General features: G+C 47.6%; 1 protein-coding gene across 8 annotated transcripts in view; it reads left to right on the top strand.

The window, feature by feature from the left end:
- PATJ (PATJ crumbs cell polarity complex component) overlaps nucleotides 1-24,212 on the top strand; it is a 1,530,963-nt gene that overhangs the window by 654,392 nt on the left and 852,359 nt on the right. For all 8 annotated transcript variants that reach the window (XM_078669616.1, XM_078669595.1, XM_078669605.1 and 5 more), the window contains 2 exons: nucleotides 490-561; nucleotides 18,210-18,387. In XM_078669616.1, the coding sequence (XP_078525742.1) occupies nucleotides 490-561; nucleotides 18,210-18,387 (250 nt within the window). The remainder of the gene's footprint in view (nucleotides 1-489; nucleotides 562-18,209; nucleotides 18,388-24,212) is intronic.

Raw genomic sequence — 24,212 nt, 5'->3', positions numbered from 1 at the left:
TTATGACTCCAGTGATGTTATGACGGCACTGTTTTTGATACAGAAGTGGAGCCAGCTCCCCCTACCGGCATGAAGAGCTATTGTAAAGTTCCTGCTTTTAATCTGATGCCTGGGTTATTGAAAAGTGAGTAATCTACAGGGAGAAAAAAAATGCACAAAAAAGATCGTTACTGAAGGTAAGTAACAGTTTAAGTGTCTCCTCTGCTAGTCTTCCACTGGTAAAACGTGGTTGAAAAGTTAGTTCAGTGTTATGATACCCAAATATCTGTCATCTTGGAGACTAGCCACAGACTGCAATATTGTAATCATGGTTTATTAGATTCAGGAACTTGTGAGTTAACATAGGCTATATAAAAAGACGGGATGTATCCAAACATTGATTATTAACATAGCAATTAATATTGAAGTTTTTTTGTAACTATAGAATCTAATTTTCAGTCAAGGGGGAAGACTAGTGAATTTATTTTGTATTCCTGTTTTTTTACCCAGTGATTTACCAGAGCGAGAAGAGGGAGAGGGTGAAGAAACGCCAACATTCAGTCACTGGGGTCCTGCACGAATGTAAGTCACTTGTTTTTTCTCATAGCCTACTTTTGTGGATGTCTTTGAGTTGGAGTTCTGTGCAATTACTCAGTGACACTTTTTCTTCTCATATTTATAGTTAATATACTTTTATGTGTTTATGTGTCTGGTGTAAAGTGCTATTTAAAGATTTAGATTTCCATCCATAATTTAGACAGTGAGCTTAGAGCCCAACATGCTGGCCATTGAATCTTCATACCCAGTGTCTAATCCCACTTTACATACTTGATTAAGGAACTCTCCCTATACCATAGACTGTAAATCTGTAACATAAGTATGTTTAAACCAATTCCACATTGTTGTCTAGTACTTTCCTTTCCTAGTTTCTGTACATCACTCAACATGACGCAAGACACCGTGCGTTCCTCCTATCTAAATTACTCCTTAGAGTAGTCCAAACTACATTAACTTGAAGAAGCTAAGCTCCTTGGGTGCCTGCTCTCCCAGCGTGCAGCTACGTAGCTCAGGCAGTGCTCTTCCCGTGCCATCTGCCCGACACAGACCGAGGTTCTCGCCCCTGGAGAGGACTGCCCTCGCCTCAGTCCTTGCCAGCTGCTGCCTTAATTTTCTTTTTGTCAGATTTACTTTAGTTTTGAGACAGTCTTTTAGATTTTAGTCAGTCTTCTACTGACATACTCCCCCCCTCTGCCGCTTCTCACAGCTGCTGCCCCTGTGTTTTTCCCTGTTCCCGCCTCCTGCATCTCAATTGTCCCACCCTCCCCCGACCTCTACTTAATGAAGGCTCCTGCGCAGCCGCAGAGCGGGCGCACCGCTGCCGCGCCAAAGGCAAGCCCATCTGCGCCTGTCCGTGACCCGACCGCGACCAGCGCCATGAATCCTGGTCCTCCGACCTACCAACGCTACAGTTCAACGGCTCTCCATGCACTCAACAACGGCAAGAATGACAACTGCAAGCTCTCCTCACCTTTCAACACCCACGTTCTTTTCACCTGCCGAAATTGCCGCCACTCCTTAATAAACATCAACAAAACCAAGGACCCACCTCTGCCGACCACTAACACCCCCACCACAGCCAAAACCCTGCAATGCATTCTCCTCAACGTCCGTTCCCTCCACAGACACGCCATGGAAATCTGGGAGCTCCTCGACAGCACCTCTCCTGATGTCGCTTTCCTCACTGAAACCTGGACAAGGGCCACCTCGGGACCTGACATTGCGATCTCCATCCTGAAGGATACAAAATCACCCAGAAGGACCGTCCTAACAGCCCCAGAAGCGGCATCGCCGTTGTCCACAAAGCCAACCTCCGCCTGAGCACCTACACCGACGGGCCTACAGACCACATGGAACACCTCCACTTCAAGATGCAGGTCAAACCGACCACCACCTTACGTGGCACCCACATCGACCGACCTCCCGGACCCTGCGCACCTTTCTCCGACTCCATCACCGACATAATCACCCCACATGCCATCACCTCCACAAATACATTTTTCTGGATGACATCAACTTCCACCTCGACAGCCGCCTAGACCCCAACTCCATCTCCCAACTGGAAAACCTCCACGTTATCGGACTCAATCAGATCGTACCAGGACCAACACACTTAGCAAGGCACACCCTCAACCCTATCTTCACAGCAGGAAACTCCAACTCCTTTAGCCACACCTCCGAACTCCCATGGATGGACCACTGCTGCATCCACTTCAACTACAAAGCAAATTCCCCCCGCAGACGCCCACCCCAGCTCCAACGCAGGAACTGGAGCAAGATCTCTGATGAACAGCTCACCGCCACCCTCAGTGGCTCCGCTCCCACCGCCTCAGACAACGACCCCACCACAGCCACCGGTACCCTACACAAATGGATCACCAACTGCGCCAACACCATCACCCCCCTTAAGAAATCCTCCAACCTTCGCGTTTAGAAGGCCAGCTGGTTCTCCACTGAACTCCGGTAATCCAGACGAACCTTCAGACGTCTCGAGAAACTATGGAGGAACTCCAAAACCCCATCGAACCTTGACAAATACAAAACAGCCACAACTGCCCACCATAGACTCATCAGCCACTCGAAGAAAAAAGCACCCCAGGACAGAATCTCCTCCAACACACACAACAGCAAGGAACTCTTCTGGATCATCAAAGAATTCGCCTAACCCAACAGCGAGTCCTCCGACATCCCACCTTCCCAGGACTTCTGCGACAAACTCCGCGCCTTCTGCCACTACAAAATGAAGACCATCTATGAAAACTTCGACAAGAACATCCACCACGAGGAACCCACATCCTCCGCTTCCTACTCCACACAGCTGACACTGGACAGCTGGACCGTCCTCAGCATCGAAGACACCCTAAAGACCGTGAGGACCACCCACTCCAGGGCCCCCACAGACCTCTGCCCCCACCACAGCTACTACAGAGCTGCAGACATCATTGCCCCCGAGCTACAAAGAATCATCAACCGATCATTCGAGACTACCTCATTCCCCGATGACTGGAAACACGCGGAGGTCAACCCTCTCCTTAAGAAACCTTCGGTGGACCCCACCAACCTCAAGAACTTCAAACTGATCTCCCTACTTCCCTACCCGGCGAAGTCATATACAAAGCTGTCAACATCCCTACTTCATCGACAAGAACAACATCCTCGACTCCTCCCAATCAGGCATCAGGAAGAACCACAGCACAGAGACCACCCTCATAGCCACGACAGACGACATCCAATCCCTCCTCGACAGGGGAGAGACTGTGGCCCTCATCCTCCTGGACCTCTTCGCGGCCTTCAACACAGTCTCACACCGTCCCTAGCCAGCATACTCCACAACACAGGAATCCAGAAACAAAGCCCTCGACTGGATCTGTTTATCCCTCTCCTGTAGAACGCAGTGGGTCAGACTCCCTCCCTTCATCTCGGAGCCCACGCCAACAACCTGCGGAGTCCCCCAAGGATCCCCCATCAGCCCCACCCTTTTCAATGTCTACATTGCCTCTCTTGCTTCCATCGTTAGAACACATGGACTCAACATTGTATTTTACGCAGACGACATACAACGCATCCTCTCACTATCCAACGAACCTAAAATCTCGAAACACAACTTTCAAGAAGGAATGGAAGCAGTCGCCAGTTGGATGAAGAACAGCTGCCTACAACTGAACACAGACAAAACGAAGTACTCATCATAGGCCCACATCCCGATGCCTGGAACAACACCTGGCGGCCCTCCGCAACCCCAGGAACCCACCTCCACCCACAGACTGCGTGCATAACCTCGGAATCATCCTGGACTCTGAACTCAAAATGGACCGCCAGATCAGCGCCATCACCTCTTCCTACTTTCACGCCCTCCGTCTCCTACCTAAAACTTTCAACTGGATCCCCATCAAACACAGGAAAACCGTCACCCACGCCCTCATCAGCAGAAGACTGGACTACGGCAACGCACTCTATGCCGGGATCAACGAGAACCTCACCGCAAACTCCAGAACATCTAAAACGCTGCTGCCAGACTAGTCCTTAACCTACCGCGTCACTGCCACATCACCCAACCCCTGCGAGCACTACACTGGCTCCCCTTTGAGAAGAAAGCATCTGAAAGAAACAGATTAGTGTTAGATTCCTTACCTTAGAATATCCCCAGGCGTCAGACTGGATCCGGAAAGTTTTGCGTAGAAGTACCCCCGCGCGTCGGTAGGCGTCGTCTGTGGCTCCGCGTCCGTAGTCGGCGTCGTTGGCGCCGGGATGACGTTGTCGGAGTACTTAGACGCCGCCCTCGAACGCTGACGTCAGTTCTTCTTTTTTCCGCGCCAGCAAGCGCAGATCCGGAAAAAGCAGTACTACTTAGTCACTTTTTGACAAACTTTTTCGATCCTTTTTGGGTCCTTTTTGGAGTCGGTAGACTCTCGGTGCCGATAGGGATGCCCGTGTTCAAACCCTGTGCCGATTGTAACCGCCTGATGTCGGTTACCGACCCCCACCATCGGTGCCTTTATTGCCTTGGGGCCGACCACGACAACAAGTCGTGCCCCGACTGCCGGGCCTTGACGTTGAAGGCTAGGTGGGAGCGGTCCCGTAAGCGCCTCGAGCTCCGGCAGTCAGCCCCGTCCCGTTCACGGTCCCGGTCGAGGAGGAGGTCGAAGGACCGGTCGCGGGACCACAGTCATCACAGCTCGGCGAGTGGACACCATTCGTCGGGTTCCAAGTCCTCCGGTAAAAGGCACAAGAAGTCGAAGAGACGGGATCGCTCTTCCGACTCCCCCCCGACACTCGCGCGATCCGGCCGGGGGTTGGGGCGACACCGCCCACGCCACTCCACGGCCAGCTTCATACCCGCCGTTCCCTGGGCTGAACGCGACGCCCGAGGAGATCGATGCCTTCCTCATGGCCGAGAGAAGGGCAATTCTTCTATGATCCGGCCCCATCCTTTGCACCTGACTATGAGGAAATGGGAGGCAAGGAGGATTGGGAGAGGTCTGAGGACCCTCTGGCACGGGTGTGCCAGTCGTATCAGGACTGGGCAGTTGAGCTAGGGGAGGCCAGTGGTCTGGACACTTCGCCCGACACTGGATTTGTCTCCCCTCCTACCGTGGCTACGGAGGAGGGGGCTGCTTACAGCGTGGTGTTGACGAGGACGGCCAAGGCCTTGGCTCTTGAGCTCCCCATCGCGGCGGTGAGGACTAACCTCCTCACCGAGGTCCTCAAACCGCAGGCATGCTCTTCGGAGCCTCTACTGCAGTTTAATGAGGCCCTTACTGACGTTCTGTTGGGCACCTGGTCCAAGCCCGCTACAGGCCCCCCTGTAGATCGGAACATGGCCAGACTCCACCGCCCGGCCCCGGGCGACCCTAGCTTCCTGTCTACCCACCCCACCCCCTGGAGCCTGATTATCCAGGCCTCTAACTCCCAGACTGCATTCCCGACTGCCCCTCCTGATCAGGAATCCAAAAGGTATGACCAGTTCGGTAAGAAGCTGTTCTCCTCACTTAGTTTGGGGCTGCGGTCGGTCAACACCGCTTGCCTTTTGGGCAGTTACACCCACTCTCTGTAGGACACGGTTGCGGACGTGCTGCCTGACTGCCCGGAGGAGGCCTGGACAAAACTCGCTCAAGCCCTTGCGGAAGGGTGAGATGCAGCATGGTACTCTATTCAATGTGGGCTGGATACCACGGACTCGCTAGTCAGGGCAATTTCCACGACGGTGGCGGTTCGCCGCCACGCCTGGCTGAGGTCCGCCTTTTGGTGACAAGGCAGACAGTGCGCTTGAGCGTTTCAAGGACTCCAGGGCTAAGGCCAAGTCCTCTGGCCTGTCGGGCCAGTGCCAGCAAACTTCTGCCTTTCGCTCCTTTCGTTGCCAAGGAAAGGGCGCCCCTCACGTCCTGCCAGCCACGGGCCACAGACTACCATCCAGCGCGGCGGCGGACGTGGTAACCGCTGTGGCGGGGACAGCGGCGAGGCCAGTTCACATCCACCCCCACAGCATCCGCCTCAAAGCCGTCCTAGTCCGAGTTTTCAGGCCCATTTGATGCCAGTGGGGGGCAGGGTTTGCCATCACCTCCTCCACTGGCGCACCATCACATCGGACAGGTGGGTGCTGCAAATCGTCCGAAGGGGATACTCCCTCCCCTTCAAGGCGACCCCTCCAGCCATGCCACCGCAGTACCACCACGTGTCGGGGATCACTTGCAAATTCTGCAAGAGGAAGTTACGGCCCTCTTGGCCAAAGGGGCCATCAAGCGCGTTCCTGGGCCAGAAGTATGGTGTGGTTGTTACTCCGCCTACTTTCTGGTTCCCAAGAAGGGCAAAGGGAGCCTGCGCCCTATCTTGGACCTGCGGAACGTCAACAGCTTCCTCTGGAAGGAGAAGTTCAAGATGCTGACTTTGGGTCAGGTCTTAGCTGCCCTAGTCCCCTGAGACTGGATGGTAGTGTTGGACTTGCAGGACGCATATTTTCACATGCCCGTCCTGCCGGCCCACCGGTGTTACCTGCGATTCACGGTAGGCCAAGAGCACTTTCAATTTACTGTGCTCCCCTTCGGCCTTACCAGCGCCCCTCGGGTGTTCACGAAAGTGATGGCGGTGGTCGCAGCTCATCTGCGCAGATTAGGGGTGTCAGTCTTCCCCTATCTTGACGACTGGTTGTTGAAGGCGGGCTCGCCCCAGACGGTCGTCAACCACCTCCAAACTACGGCTGACCTCCTGCAACTGCTGGGGTTCTCCATCAATGTGCCGAAGTCACACCTGTGTCCCTGTCAGAAGCTCCTCTTCATCGGAGCGGTTCTGGATTCAGCGCAGTTTCGGGTTTATCCTCTCGAACAGTGGGTTCGGGATATTCAGGCTCTGATTCCGATCTTTCAACCTTTTATTCGAGTCTCGGTCAGGTTGACGCTGCGGATTCTGGGGCTGATGGCCTCCTGCATCCTTCTGGTGCATCACGCCAGGTGACGGATGCGGGCTCTGCAGTGGGACCTGAAGTTTCAGTGGGCCCAGGATCAGGGCAACCTGTCCGACTACGTCCTGATCTCAGAGGGCACTGCGAGACAGTTGCAGTGATGGCTCACGGACTGCGATTGGGTCAGCGGCAGATCTCTTTCCCTACCCCAACCGGAGCACGTAGTGGTGACAGATGCGTCCCTCCTGGGATGGGGGGACCACATGGGAGAGAGGGAGATCAGAGGCCTCTGGTCTCCGGCGGAGTCTCTGCTCCATATCAACCTTCTGGAGCTACGGGCGATCCGGCTTGCTCTGAAAGCATTCCTTCCCTCTGTCCGGGGATGTGTAGTGCAGGTGTTCACGGACAACACCACCGCCAAGTGGTACTGCAACAAACAGGGCGGGTGGGGTCATGGAACCTTTGTCAGGAGGCTCTGCGCCTCTGGCAATGGCTGAAACACCAGGGCGTGTCCTTGGTGGTTCAACACCTGGCAGGTTTCCAGAACCCCAGCGCTAACAAACTCAGCCGTCGGTGCATGATGGATCACGAATGCGTCTGAACTCGGACGGGGCGCAAGGTCTCTTTCAGCTGTGGGGAGAGCCTTCGTTAGATCTATTCGCCACAGAAGAGAACGCGCAATGTCATCAGTTCTGCGTGTTGGAATTTTCAAGGCGGCACTCGCTCGGAGATGCTTTTCGTCGCGAGTCGAGCTGCGGTCTGTTGTACATATTTCCACCTATACCACTTCTGCCCAGAGTGCTGAAGAAGATCAGGCGCGACCAGGCCCAAGTCATCCTTGTGGCTCCGGACTGGGCACCAAGATACTGGTATCCCGAGCTTCTCAGCATGTCAGTCGATCCCCCGATTCGTCTGCCTCTTCAGGAGGACCTTCTGTCGCAGCAGCAGGGGACTGTCTTCCACCCGAACCTGTCCAGTCTCCACCTCCATCCGTGGAGATTGAGCGGCGACAGTTGAGGCGATTTGACTTACCTCCTGAAGTCTGTGATGTCATTCTGGCAGCCAGGCGTCCCTCCACAAAATCGGTATACGTCTGCAAGTGGAACACATTTGTGGAATGGTGCTCAGCAAAGGCTGTAGGTCCCCTTTCTGTCCCCCTTTCAGAAGTTTTCCTCTTTCTTCTTTTTCTTGCCCACAGGGCTCTGCTCTGGGCACTATCAAAGGTTACCTCTCGGCCATTTCGGCCTTATTAAGGCTTCCTGATCAGCCTTCTCTTTTCAAGTCCCCTGTTGTAAATAGAGTCTTGAAGGGCATCACTCACATGGTTCTTCCTGTTCCTTTCGTGATGCCTCAGTGGGACTTGAACCTTGTTCTGACTTATTTGATGTGTACTCCCTTCGAGCCACTTCACAATTGCCTTCTTCGTCTTCGTCTTCTTACTCTTAAGACTGCATTCCTGGTTGCCATCACCTCTGCCAGGAGAGTGAGTGAGCTCCAGGATCTATCTTCTAAGCCTCCTTTTCTTTCTGTCCATCCGGACAAAGTTGTTTTAAGAACGCGTCCTTCTTTCCTGCCCAAGGTGGTTACAGCCTTTCACATCGGGCAGTCCATCACCTTGCCCACCTTCTTTCCGCCTCCGCATCCCTCGAAAGAGGAAGAGAGGCTCCACCGCCTGGATCCAAAACATGCGCTCTCATTCTATCTGGATCGCGCACGCCAGTTCCGGGTGGACGACCAGCTCTTTGTTGGTTACGTGGGCGCTAAGAAGGGACGGGTGGTGCACAAACAAACCATTTCTCGATGGGTCGTTTTGTGCATAAAGGCTTGTTATTCACTGGCTAAAAAGGAGCCTCCTGTGGGGCTGCGTGCCCATTCCACTTGGGCCACGGCGGCTACTACTGCCCTGGGTCAGAGAGTCCCCTTGCAGGACATCTGTCAGGCAGCTACGTGGGCCTCACTGCACACGTTCGCTAGACACTACTTCCTGGACAGCCAAGTCCGGAGAGATGGCTTTTTCGGACGTTCTGTTCTCCAGGACTTTTTGGTGTGATCATTGGTTCGCAGACCCACCTCCCGGGTTGGTATTGCTGGGGTATCTATTCTAAGGTAAGGAATCTAACACTAACCTGTTTCTTTCAGATGCACAAGTTACATATATATCGGTAACGATATATCTGTAAGAAACAGTAGTTAGTGTTAGATTCCTTACCGCCCCACCCATCCTCCCCGTTCTGCGAACCGATATCTAGGGTTAACGTTCTTCCCTTTGAGGGCCCTAGTTTCATGGCACCAGTGTCGGTTTTTATCATGGCTCTGCGTTTCTGGAGCGGAAAAGCTGTGTATAAGAACTGACGTCAGCGCTCAAGGGCGGCGTCTAAGTACTCAGACGAAGTCATCCCGGCGACAACTACGCTGACAACGGACGCGGAGCCGCAGACGACGCCTACTGACGTGCAGGGGTACTGCTACCCAAAACTTTCCGGATCCAGTCTGACGCCTGGGGATATTCTAAGGTAAGGAATTAACACTAACTACTGTTTCTTACAGATATATCGTTACTGAAGTTAAGTAACTTGTGCTTCTCACCCATGCCCACAAGGCCCTCCACAACACCGGCCCCACCTACATGAACCATCGCGTCTCGTTCCACGCACCCCAAAGATCCCTCCGCTGAGCCCAGCTCTCCCTCGCCACAACACCACGCATCAAGAAGACAAGAACAGGAGGTCGCTCCTTCTCCTTCCTCGCAGCCAAAGCATGGAACGCCCTCCCTCTCCACCTCCGCCAGACACCAACTTTCTCCAAGTTCCTGAAGGAGCTCAAGACCTGGCTCTCCGACGAATCACCATGAGCATCCAGCACCACACACACCCTGATGGGCTATGGTAGCCTTCTGACAATTCTCCACTAAGGCTTAGGAGCCGTGCCCTCCCTCCCCCAGCACCTTGAGACCTCTCTGGGTGAGTAGCTGCGCTTCACAACCCCTGATTGAGTGTTTGATTGATTGATTCTAGAAATTTGGTGTTGATTCATTATGGTCTCTTATCTTATGTCTCATTTTTAAATCTGTTGTGCACACTCGCTTAATTCTTGACTTCTGTCACAGGAGTATGCTGGTTGCAGAACACGAGTAGGGCTAGAGGACTGATCATCTAATTTCCGCTCAGTTGCCTTATTACACGTTCACGGCACAGTCTTTGTGGAATTGGACTACTTCAAATACTACTCTAGGGTGGCCCCACATTTTCTTCTACCCCACTGTGCGACAAATTACATCATCATGGCTTTGCTCATGATTAATTCCAAGATGCTAACAAAGAAGAAAGCATTAGTCTATTGTTTTGTCAATTATAGCATCACCTTTAACAAAATGGATTGGACTAACTGTATCGCCCTCGTATGGTTAATTATGGGTTTTCATGAGTAAATGTTGGTGAGAATTCAGTTCAGCAAGAACGGTGTGTCCTCCTGAAAAATTGAAAGAGATAATGGATTAAGACAAGATTTCACTATTTCATGCTGCATTTTTTAATCTATAAATAGTAGATGTATTTGATAACATAAAAAATGATGTCCTATTAGCTATTTAAACGTTAAGGCATTCACGCTTCCTTGCCATCCTATGCCAATTACTTCGTTTATAGGTCGAGACTAGCGTAGTCTGCACTTGCGCAGTCTCGCAGCGAGACTTCACGTCTCAGAGTAGTGAGGGTAAACCCCGCCTCTCTACTCCATTGGCTGGCCTCCTACACGGTGGCCAGTCATTAGAGAAGAGGTCCAAGTGATGTCATTCTTTGTATCTAAGCCCCGTCCTTTTCGGATTGGGGGGCGTGTTTTTTTACTTTCTTTCTCGGCTGTAAACAACAGTCAAAAACACGCCACCCCAGTCTGAAAAGGACAGGGGTTAGATAGAAAGAAGAACCATTTGTCTGTAAGCCCCGTCCTTTTCAGACTGAGAGGCGTATTTTTGACTGTTGTTTACAGCTTAGAAAGAAAGTCAAAAACACGCCCCCAAATCGCAAAAGGACGGGGCTTACAGACAAATGGCAGCGCTTGTTTGCCTGTCCAGTCCCTCACACCAGAGCAGGGCAGCGTTTAAGGTCCGAGAGGCACCGGGTTCTAGCCTAGGAGGCGGCTCCTCGTTATATGCTTTCGTGCAGTTCTGACTTCCTCACAGCGATCTATTTTCCTAGCCCCTGCTCCTTGCGGACAGAAGTGCCTGCTGCCTGCTGTCCGCTTCCCTCGGAATAATCAGACCGTGCAGCAGCACACTGAGCCAAGCTACTTTGGCCGTTCACCAGCCTCTTGCGTTTGTCTTTACTTTTAGGGAGGCCTGGGATTTGGGTGTTACGTTATTGCACTTCCTTCAACCGTTCCTCCGCGGGCATCTGAATAAAGATGACGTAACCAACGATCTGCTAAATAAACACTTAGCGTCTATTATTACCTGACACCTAACTGTGGAAATATTGTGGTAGCGATGGCCATTTATAAGGTGGCAGGCTGAATAGACATTGTTTTACCAACTCAATATCTTGTTGCATACCCACGACCTACCCTAAAATGAAGAGAAACGCATCTACTGCAGGAGGATGGTGAGCATTAAATGGCTCAGCGTGCAGCTGCTCTGGTCCGATATTCCAAGGGAGCCGGGCTTCAGACATTCCTGTCAGTTGAATGGCAGGTGCTGGGAAATGCGCTCTGTGACGAAAGAAGGGCTGAACCTCGGGGAGCCTATAGCGCGGGAGGAGTCCACCCAATACCGGAAGAGTCTGAACTCGGCTGGGAAACGCCTCTTGGGACAGAGTCGGTGCATGCTGGGGATCCAGTGAAATCCAGGCAAGCACAGTGTCGTGCGCCGTTAAGTGAGAGCCTCTCAGACGCACACAGCTCCTCGGGGAGCCTACACCTGCAGAATAAACACATCTCTAGAGCGGAATTATGAGCATGGGCAGAGCACCAGATTTCTTGTTGTGTAACGTTGCTTTGAGAGAAGATTCTAGATAGAGTGGTTAAAATTATACACGACACTGCTGCCAAGATCGGGCTACTTATAAGCAGAAGGGAACCATGCGATTTTGCGGCCGTAGATTTCTCTGCATAATTATGTAGTTTCCACATTTGATAATCTGTAGATTTCAACAAAAAAAGAAGGTTTTGAACTGAGCAAGCTACACTCCATCAGCTGCATATGCATATACTAGTGTCCTGCTTCATACACATTAATCAGCTGCGACGCTGCGGCTACTCAAAAACATTCCAATTAGTAGACTACTTTCAGGCCCCTTGCATCTTGTGGCTCTGTTGCTACTACACTGGCTGCACTAATGAGACCGGTGACTCCGATTTATACCACTTTTTAAGCATGAACGCTGACTTCCTGGACACCATGTCCATTCAGAGCAGTGTCGATTGCAACCTGCCTTAGGTCTAAGCATGGAGAGGCGACTACTCTGAGAAGTACCTGCATTACTCACTGATTAAATCCTCCTGGCAGCAGTCAGTGATGAGAGAGCAGGTGAGGGAGGGGAGTCACTTTGTGGGATGGCTTCAATCTACAATGGTGTGTGCTTTTGTTGGGTCTGTGGACTCAATTACGTTTCAGGCAGCACTATAGGAGGGAGAGCCAAAGACTCAGCAGACTGCTCCCTGGCCGGGAAACACACTGTCGTGCAGCAAAGAAGATGTTAAAGCAAACTTGCCTCTCCGGCCTGGTTCATTGGTTTCTTTCTCCACGTGGACCCAGGATCCCTTCATCTGCTCAGCACAACAGCAAACTCCGAGTCTCACTGTCTGACAAAGCCCACCATTCTACTTATGCTGTCCTGGTGCAGAAGTGGAATGGTGGCCATACCTTATAATTAAACACCACACCATACTACTCCACCACACAAAATGTCATTCCACATAATTAGATCCCACATAATTCCAGTACACTTAATACCACATAATTACTATCTACTTATTTCCATTACATACTATGCCCCATAATTCCACTACAAAAATTCACTCCACAATTTCAACACACACAATTTAACCACTAACAATTCCTAACCATATATTTCCACTCCACACCAAATATATACACTCAAATCCAAAACACATGGGTAAAACATGTTCTCATTTACAGTACTATGCCCTCTAAGTGCAAGATCGACTCTCCTAGCCCAAGACACAGGCTCCTTAATTCCAAAACACGTGGGCTAAGGTAAACAGTTTATCATAAACATTAACCAGCTGACTTTTTTCCCCTCACAATTTGCAATTGTACTTTCACAATGGAATTACAACGACTACTTCCAGCCAAACGGGTCACGCATCTTGTCTCGTTTCAGTTACATACGTTTTTCAATATATATATATATATATATATTTTTTTGTTGTTGATTTTTTTACATTATGTATTTCAGTAATTCAACGTTGTTTAGCATCACTGTACCACGTGAAAAGCTTCAATCTGTCATTAAATTGAGTTGGGTCCATCCATTCCTTTGACAAATGAAATTAGAAGACGTTTGATAAAGAAAAACTGCAGTAATATAATGCAAAATGTAAGCATATTAGATATTCCTACAAAACCCCACGGTTGGTATGTTTACCAAGGCATGTCATGATAACACACACCCTCTCAACCTTAACCACCCTCACACCCCCTCACCCTCACACACCGTCACCCTCACACCCCCTCACCCTCACACACCCTCACCCTCCCACCCTCACACACCCTCTCACCTCCTCACCCTCTCACCCTCACCTTCTCACCCTCACACACCCTCTCACCCCCTCACTCACCCTCGCGGACATGGCTTGCCTGAGGTGACGACTTCCCTGGTTCCTATACTTCGAGCCTTTGCTGGCTCTTGGAATTATGCTCTGGGGCTCTGTGTATGTGTGCGTGGCTATGTGTATGTGTGTGTGGCTATGTGTTTGGTGCTCTGTGTGTGTGGTGCTCTGTCTGTGTGTGGCACTCTGTGTGTGTGGCACTCTGTGTGTGTGTGTGTGTGTGTGTGTGTGTGTGTGTGTGTGTGTGTGTGGCGCTCTGTGTATGTGGCGCTCTGTGTGTGGCGCTCTGTGTGTGTGGCGCTCTGTGTGTGTGTGGCGCTCTGTGTGTGTGGTGCTCTGTGTGTGTGGTGCTCTGTGTGTGTGTCGCTCTGGGTGTGTGGCCCTCTGCGTGTGTGGCCCTCTGTGTGTGTGGCGCTCTGTGTGGGGCGCTCTGTGTGTGTGACACTGTGTGTGTGTGGCGCTCTGTGTGTGTGTGTGTGTGTGTGTGTGGCTCTCTGTGTGTGTGTGTGGCGCTCTGTGTGTATGTGTGTGGCGCTGTGTGTGTGTGTGTGTGGTGCTCTGTGTGTGGCACTCTGTGTGTGTGTGTGTGTGTGTGTGTGTGTGTGTGTGTGTGTGTGTGTGTGTGTGGCGCTCTGTGTGTGTCTGTGGCGCTCTGTGTGTGGCGCTGTGTGTGTGTGTGGCGCTCTGTGTGTGGCGCTTTGTGTGTGTCTCTGTGGATCTGTGTGTGTGTGTGGCTCTGTGTGTGGCTCTGTGTGTGTGTGTCTGTGGCTCTGTGTGTGTGTGGGTGCAAATGCAATATGTCTCGCATTTGTGAGAGATTAAGTTATTGGCATTGTAAATGACAATGCCATTATTTATCTGTTCTCAAAACCAACACCTAAATAACAATTTTGTCATTTACAATGCCAATAGCTCTAACTTTTGCAAAGGCGAGACCGCAAACGGCCAATCAGGTTGTTTGTGACTGTTAAATAAGTCTGTGGCTTGTCCAAACCCCATTTTGCGAGTTGGTAACCTATTACTGACTCGCAAAATAGAGTTTGCGACTCGCTATTAGGAAGGGGCTTGCCAAGGTCGTACCTTCCTAATAGCGACTCGCAGTGCTATGTACGAATATTTTGCGACCAAAATGCGGTCGCAAAACATTTGCATTTTACCACCAATGGAATGTTGGCGGGACACCAGCGATTTTGTAGCCATAATCAATTCAATCTAATTTCTTTAGGTTTCTATATACTAGTATTCAGTTTAATTTGGGAAGCTGAGAATAGTGGAAGGACTAGCAAAGAGTAACTCTTGCGGCTTTTAGTCTTGTATGTGAAAGACTTTGAGCACATTAAACACATTTGTCTGGATATCATTTATTTAAAAAGGAACATTCAAGCCCTTTGAATTCTACACTATAACTTATGTGATTTCATTATTTCTGGATGGCTCAATATATGAAATTCTGACATCAGTAGCAAGATTCTTGGTGTTGTCTTATAAAGGTTTAGCCCAGGAAAATTGTTTTTTTCAGTTTTAATCTTTTTATTGATTTTCAGTGCAGCTATCACATACAGCCACCTACATCCGCAGGCCAGTAGGATTTCACTGAATGAAAACATATAATTGTTTAATAAACACAAACAAAGTCATAAATCATCAACAACCTACACATCATGAATTTTAATGTCCAAGGCCAACCTTACCTCTGGTCCCTGCAAAATATTTTACTTGAGATATAGTTTCAATGTTCTATCACCCCATAAGGATGATTAGTATTCCGATTGTTTTAATTTGATTGATTCATTATTTTCTTTTTGGTAATCTTTTTATATGTGATTAACTGGCTTTTAGTTTCTGTATTTATAGACTTTCGATTTTACTTCAGAGGTTTTGTAGCAAATGCTTTGGATGTTGTAATGCATAATGATATTTGGGAGGGGATGTGGCCTAACGGCTAGAGCGGTCGACCGCGAAGCTGGGGAACCAGGTTTGAGTCTCTGCAGGGAGGCTGAACATCCTGTGATTCTGGCAAAATCACTTAATCTCCCCGTGCCTAACAAAAATGAATGTGTCCTTCTGTAATGCAACTGGTGCTCATGTAAAGCGCTCTGATAACTTTGGGTCGAGTTTGCGCTACATAAAAGTCCCAAAAAAATCAAAGATTTTAATTGAATTTATGTGCACATGTGAGGCTTCCAGTGCCAGTCTGGGATGTGAGAAATAAAAAGGTAGTGCTCAATAACCAAAGAACATGCACCTGTCTAGGTCACCATCATCATACCTATCATGGATGGTGGTGGTTGATGATTTGAACATACTTTGCAGCTACAGGGACTATACATCGTGCAGTCATTGAGTACACCATGAATTCTTTTATGTGCCAGTGCATTCTAGAGGAAAATATGAGAACATCAGTCGAACAGCTAAAGCTGAACCTAAAGTTTATCTCAAGACTGAACAGTGATCCACAACAACCCAGTAATTTCATCACAGAATGGATGAAAATAAAGGAATCAGGATTCTGAAATGGCCAAGGCAAAGGTCAAACCTTAACATATTGAAATACAGTGAAAGGGCATAAAGAGAGTGTCATGTTTCCCATGGCGACATTGTTGTGTTCCCTATGTTAGCATGAGCAAGCTGCAGACTGTCCGCTGCTTTGCACACGTTACTACATGAGTTTATTATGCAAATGTCCCTTTTGATATTTTCACATTAGAACCTACTGTTGTGTTCACGCTTTGCAGGTTCCTGGGATTCAGACTGAACATTGGGATCAAGGTCGAACAACAATGCCTCTTGTTGTTCTGTTCTGGTCAGGCCCTATCACCTAGACAAAAAATACAGATGCAGCTGTTGTTTGGGAACACATACATTGGTTTTATTGGAATACACGTAGAGGTAGCACTCACTTGGAGATGGAACTTTTCAAGGAGAAGAGCAGGAAACCACCTTTGATGTAGAATCTACCATCTATAGACCGAGGTATGGGGTCTGTAGAGAACGCCCAGAGATCTTCTGTTATATAATCATCTTGCTTCGATACAAGGGGAGGGAGGTTAGGCAACTATGTTGTATATCATGACAGCACCTTTTATGATTTACGTACTACTTGCTATGCAGACCGTATTGTTATGCATTTTTCTGCTTATTGTGGCACATATACTGCATATTAGAGCACATTAGTTCAAATAAATATTTTAAACTTGTTTATGTCTCTGTCAGATCTTATTGTGGACGAGAATAAGAGTGTGAGCGAAAGGGTGTGTTTTGTAACCACGATTCCTGAGAGAGTCAGGAGTGTTGTGTTCTGTGGTGTCCAATCGCTTGTTTCTCTGTCAGTGAGTAGGAGGGCAAGTAAGGCACTATAACTAGTCGGTCCTGGGCTCTCGTGGGTACTAAGGTGGTGGGATGACTCAGTCCCTATCTACTAAGGTAACATTATCCTATGCATAGTTCTGTGTTTGCCCAGAATCCTTGCAACAAGAGCTGTGCATAAACAAATTTTCTTAGAATTGATAGGCATATCTGCAGCTATTGGCAGGTATGCAGTGCCAAGCCATTAGATCTGAAAATAAAAGGGGGTGCTCATAAATCAAAGAACCTATGCCTATCTGCTCCATCATTGGGGGTACTCACAGTCGCAAATCAACAAGAGCAGGTAGCCACTGTCACAAATCCTCTTGAACGATACAGTAATCCAATTTAGATTACTAATGATTCTTCTGTAACGAAACTGGTGCTATGTAAAGCGCTCTGATACCCGATGTCTCGGGTCTAGTTCGCGCTATATAAAACTCTTTAAAAAATAAAATTTAAAAAAATGATTCATATTGTTAATACTTGATAAGCCTAACCAATTTGATAGTTTAAGATTGTGAAGTTTAAGGGAACACAGTAGTACTCAATAACATTAGCAATATCAAATGTACACAAATAATGCTAAAATTGTATAGTGATTCCAGTGGTATGAAAAATGTATGTTTGCTGAAGCATAAATGTTTAACATGGAGTTATATGTTCACAAAGGTTAAGTTGTCATGCAAGGAGTAGTTGACCAGAATTCCTCTCAAGGTGACATAGGGACTGAAACTCTAACAGAAAAAGTTTTTCGTCAAGTTATTGCCTGTGCAGTGGAATCTATACAGAATGAACTGAAAAACCTGCCACATTCCTGTTGCACATCCCACTGCATATGTACAGTGAGATATGCTGGCTAACCTGTCATCCACGTTTCCATGGGTGTTTGGGGAACAGACAAGCAAGTTGTTATGAACCTTTAACTTCTGAGAGTTCAATCAAAACGTTTTTTTTTTATTTCCAATGTTTTGAATTCTCACTAAAACATATTTAAAGTGTTAATAGTATTTGAATCGTAATAATTGTTTATTGACTTGAACACATTTTCTACTTTTCTAGATGAATTATAAATGTGGTTGTAAAAGTTATTGACATTCGTAAAACTAAACTTAACGTTAAATTTTCATTGTACTATCCTCTTCAACAGAGTTGAGATTTGGAGAGAGCCTAATGTGTCACTTGGTATCAGCATCGTTGGTGGACAAACCGTTCTAAAACGCTTGAAAAATGGAGAAGAACTAAAGGGCATCTTTATAAAGCAAGTCTTGGATGATAGTCCAGCTGGAAAAACTAACGCTCTTAAAACTGGAGACAAAATACTTGAGGTATGAGCAGAGGAAAATGAAGGATATCGATGACTATTAAGTCATTTGCTTAGAAACATGTGTGGGACTTTACTCTAGTGAATTGTCAGGAACCTTTTGCTATCTACATCTAGAAGTTGTTATTTGTGCATCAAAAGTTCGTCACTGATAGATATAAATGCTAAAATACTGTTGCCTGTGTGAGGGGAATCACAGAACCATTTCGCATATGCATAAAAATAGTGTATAGCTGGCATTTATAAATGCAAATAATAACACCACAGACTAAACTATCTGATATGTTTGAAAGAAATTTGACTTTAGTTGAGTGAAAAATACTACACAAATCAACACTACAGCATACACCCTCGCTGTGTTTTTAATGGCTTATTTTAGACTGGTTAAGATTATAACATACATTCAACTGAGACTAGGTGGCAGCTTGGTAATTTATGACTTGAGTAAAGATATGTATGAAGAACAATTTAGATTACAAGTAACTTACTTTTAGTTCTGCATCACAAGTTCTTCATTGATAGTCATAAATGCTGAAATACACTAGTAAACTCATCCCTAACTGGTAATCCATATCCAGAGATGAATGGTACAATATCTGGTTCAGTGCCATCAGCTTATTGTATTCAAGCCAAAAGGTTTCTTCAAAAGAATGTTGATACACTAAAGTATCTATGCACCGTCAGTAAAGTATCTATGCACCGTCAGAAGCTACACAGTGCTTCCGAAAGTATAGACAGCTCTCCACTTGGCAAATTTACAGATTTTATTCAGAGAATAATTTCCCATTCAAGCAACAGTGTCTGCTTTTCCCCTGGTAGAGTGAGCCCAGGGTTTCCTGTTTATCAGTTGGTTATAAAATGCAATACATCAGCCAATCACCTTCCTAAAGACTGTTTAGACGTAACAAAGTCTGCACACAAAGACAGATAAATCCTTGTTCCCAAAAGGCCTGGACGGAGTTTGCAGAGTTCTGCTATGCGGAACTCCGGGTAGTGACCAAAAACCTCCGCCGTGCTACGTGGAGTTCCGCAATTGGCAGAGTGCATTAGTTCGCGATGTTCCTGCTGATTTTTCGCACCAGGTGTTTGTCCCAAGCTGGATAATCAGTGTGAACGTCACCATGCACAGCACAAGATGGCGCAACCTCTTTCTGCTGCTCGTAGATGTTGTACTTGAGTGGCAGCTTCCTTGATGCAACCTGAAGATATCTCAACCTGAACGGTAGTGGCCATCCGGATTGTCTGGAGTAAGATTTTTCAGGCTCGCCAACTTAATGTTCGTGAGCAAGAAAAAACTCTCCTCTGAGTTTTTGTGAATGGTATGGAATACTCTGCAGAGTTCGCGAGCGGAGCGGAATTTCTCGCTCAGGTCTAATTACTAACCAGTTGGAGCAAAACAACATATGGGGTTCTGGGCACATGTGGCCTGCAGTTCACTAATCCTACAGGCAGGAGTAAAAGCCATTAGTATGAGATTATCCGTGCCTTTGTAAGGCCACGACCCGGTAGAAGCCTCATGTCAATTAGGCAGGCACAGGAAGGTAAATAGACAGGATCTTGTCTATATATCTCTCCCGACTTACCTGGAGACAAGGTGTTTTGGGCATGTAACAGAACCTGCTAGAGACTGTGATGCATTTTGATATATTGTTTCTAGTTCATGGCGCCATTTCACCCCAAGTGCTAGCAAACGAAATCCACACCATTATTTTTAAACCTTTGTTAAGTAGATGTTAGTGCTGAATAAATGGTACTCGATGTTTGAGGATATCAACACACTCGTAGAGAATGTAATTGCACAGAAGATGAAAGTTATGTAAGTAGACCTTATAGTTCATTTTGAGAATCCCTACATGTCTAATTTTAGCATCAGAGGTCTGCTGTTTTATGAGGATTCCGTTTTTGGGTATTGCCATCACACTTGCAAACCTGAACTTCATTTGTTTTCCTGTTGTCAGCCTGTCTCATTGAATTATATGTCTGTCACTAAGACAGGCTTGGTGCAGTTCCAGAGAGAACTGCCCCATGCTCTGCTTGTCCCAGAATCTGAAATCCCTTGCTCTCTCCCCGAGAGGGCTGTTAACGATCAGTTTATACCACATGATACTGTTTATTTTGGAAAAAATCAACCCTGTAAATCATAAGGTTCAGGTGACAGTAAAGTGTGAGAATACAGTAACCTATGAATAAATGTATGAATACATTAATTAAAATCATGCTATCAGAATACATTAATGTTGCACACATTCTTTCAAGGTAATAAATATAAGCGCACATAAGATAGTGACTGATTGCAAAATTTCCTGAGCCTTTGATGAGCAAATAAGCAAAGGCAAAGTATAGGGGCTCCTAAGAGACAATTAAGGCACACATTTGACTCTAGAAAGACCACCTTTCGTGATAAATGCTGCAATGATGCTTTATGAATGGGCTCGAATGGGAGTCTTCGATTTAGAAAGGACAAGATTAGGTGAAGGTTTCTGAATGGGGGGCAAAACTTTTTTTCAGTTCCTCGTGAAAATCATTAGTGATTGGCATGCTAACAAAAGACCTCTAAGAACACTCTTCTGGTACCATGTTATAGCTGCAAGGAGGTAAGTTGAAGGTTTGACCTCACAAGGTGCAGTATATATAGAAGTATTTTTTGTTCTGCACATTTGAGATGGTCTACATCTTGTTGGCACCATAAGTAATTCTCTTCCACTTGAGAGATTACGCCGACTGTCAGAGCCCCTTTTAGCGGGGGCTACTGGGCTCAACTTTGGGGGTTAAGGCTTTTTACTCCTGATGTCCCAGGTCCCGACCTACAATGGATCCTGAGCAACTGGGCTAGGTACCCCTTCAGCACTTGACTCTCAGTGATAGTGTGGTTTGAGCAGTCTACTCAGGGGGTGGGGGCAAGTAGATAGGGACAGATGAGTAAGCCAAGGCTCACAACTCAAACTACTTTTAGTGGCAACTCTTGGTGTAGAACGCACAACTTTCATTATTTGCTGTATATCCGTTCAGTAGTTTTCAAGATATTAAAGGAAATCCAAATTAGTATATTTAGGGTTGTGACTAATTTGCGATGAATCGCGAATGTGCGCACCAACAGGAATGCGGTGATTGTCTGCCGCAAACTGAGTGGAAAGTTGCAGCCGCTATTTTAGTAACAGGACACGGTCCCTGGGGCTGAAAATAAAGAACAAAAGTGGTAAAAGGGGTCGGGGTAGAGGTACCGTGACCCCTTGTCTGGAATATAGGGGTATTTGTGTGACACCTTATGCGTTCAAAACGTTGAAAAACTGTTTTTCCATGTGCACATTTGGGAATGCATCCCGGCGCTCAGCGCGGCACCCTCCCTGTGTAACATTGCAACGAATTTGCAAATATTGCTGATTTAAAAAAAACACATCACATTCACTCACAGACCTACTCAGACACTCTTACACCCACGCAGACATTCATGAACTCACTCAGTCACTCACACACTCACTCACAGACCCACTCAGAGACTCAACACACACACACTCACTGACCCAGACTCTCACGCATCCACTCACAGACTCACACCCACTCAGACATTCATGCATCCACTCAGAGTTCCACTCAGACACTCCTGCACCCACTCAGAAATGAATGCACCCACTCACTGACCCAATCAGACAATCACATGCCCAGTCACAGGCCCACTCAGAGACTCACACACTCACTGACCCAGACTCTCACGCACCCACTCACAGACCCACACAGAGACTCACACATCCACTCACAGGCCAACTCATGCACAGACCTACTCCTGCACCCTCTCCCAGACCTACTTGTACATTCATGCACCCACTTATGGACCCTCTCAGATTCAGGCACCCACTCACAAACCCACTCATCGAAGCACTCGCGCAACCACTCACAGACCCACTCATGGAAGCACTCACAGACCCAATCAGACAATTACACACCCACTCAGAGGCTCACACGTACACTCACTGACCCACTCACACACCCACGCACAGACCCAATCAGACACACACATCCACTTGCTGACCCACTCAGAGACTCTAGCAACCACTCACACACCCACTCATGCAACCACTCACAGACCCAAACAGACAATCATGCACCCACTATAGACCCACTCAGAGACTCACACATACACACTCACTGACCCACTCAGACACATGCATCCACTCAAAGACCCATTCAGACACTCACGCACCCACCTACAGACAGACACTCACGCACAGACCCACTCAGATATTCTAGCACCCACTCACAGACCACAACAGACATTCACACACCCACTCACAGACCCGCTCAGTCATACACTCATACACTCACTGACCTATTCAGACACTCATGATTAATTTTGATTTGATTTTGAGTTATGTAAAGTGCAAAAGAATACCCTAAGGCATCTCGGTGCTAAGGAGCAAAGAGACATGAAGAACACAATTAAGATTTAGTGAAAAACCAAGTTTTTGAGAGCTTGCAGAAACTCAAGGTATTTTGGTAGATTTTATTTCCATGGGAAGCAGATTAGTAGTGCCGACCATGAATCAGCAGGAGAGTTTCTAGGATCTCACCACCAGGTTCATGGCTGTATTGGACCTAAGAGTCCTACTGGGAACATACTTTCTTAGTTTTTCTCTTAGAAAGGCTGGACCTAGTCCAGTGAAGCTCTTTATAGGTGCTTTAAAGCGCTTTAAAAAGAATCCTTTGAAACACCGGGAGCCAATGTAGACTCACCAAGGCCTACGAGGCTAACTGTAATCTCAGAATTTTGTTGAGCATCCTAGCCACTGTATTCTGTAAAATCGGAAGTTTTTTCAAGAGAGCTTTATGCAGATTAACATATAGCCCATTGCAATAGTTCAACCTGGACATTACAAGGTACAGTACCACTGTTTTCAGCAAGTTTGGCAGAAGAAACGGTGCAATTTTCCTGATAGTTTGTAACATAAAAAAGGATGTGGAAATTACCTTGTTTACTTGCTCTTTACAGGTAAGCCTGTCATCTATCAGGATTCCCACGTTTTTTACCTTTTTTACCATGCAGACCCACTCAGAGACTCAGGCACCCACTCACAAAGAGACTCAGATACTCATGCAACAACTCACTGACCCAATCAGAGACTTGTGCAACCACTCACAGATCCACAGAGACATTCACGCACCTACTCGGACCCTCATGCACCGACTCAAAGACCCACTGAGGCACTCATGTATGCACTTACAGGTACCCACTGAGACACTCATGCAAGAACTCATAGACTCAATCAGACATACACCCACTCACAGACCCACTCACTGGCCCACTCTGACACTCATGCACCCACTCATATCCATTCAGAGACTAATGCACCCATTCACAGACCTACTCAGAGACTCAAGCACAAACCCATTCAGAGACTCACACACTCACTCACAGACCTGCTCATACTCACGCACCACCTCACAGATCCATTCAGAAATGCATCCACTTACTGACCCGCTCATAGAATCAAGCAACCACTCACAGACCCAATTAGACACGCATGCTGAAACTCACAGACCCACACAGAGACTCATGCACACACTCACAGGCCTACTCAGGCACTCACACACCCACTCACAGACACTCAGATACAGATGAAACCATTCACAGACCCAATCAGAAACTCATGAACCCACTCACAGATGCACTCAGCAACTCATGCACACACTCACAAACTCACTCAGACACCTGCGCACCCACTCAGAGTCTGACACACCCACTCACAGGCCCAGTTAGAGAGTCGTATACCCACGTATCCACTTCCACTCATACACTCACTCAGAGAGTCACACACTCACTTACAGACCTACTCA

The sequence above is a fragment of the Lissotriton helveticus genome, chromosome 1_2 (genome assembly GCF_964261635.1).
Source record: "Lissotriton helveticus chromosome 1_2, aLisHel1.1, whole genome shotgun sequence".
NCBI lineage: Eukaryota > Metazoa > Chordata > Amphibia > Caudata > Salamandridae > Lissotriton > Lissotriton helveticus.
Note: the sequence above shows the minus strand (reverse complement) of the source record. Positions and strands in the feature narration are given on the sequence as shown.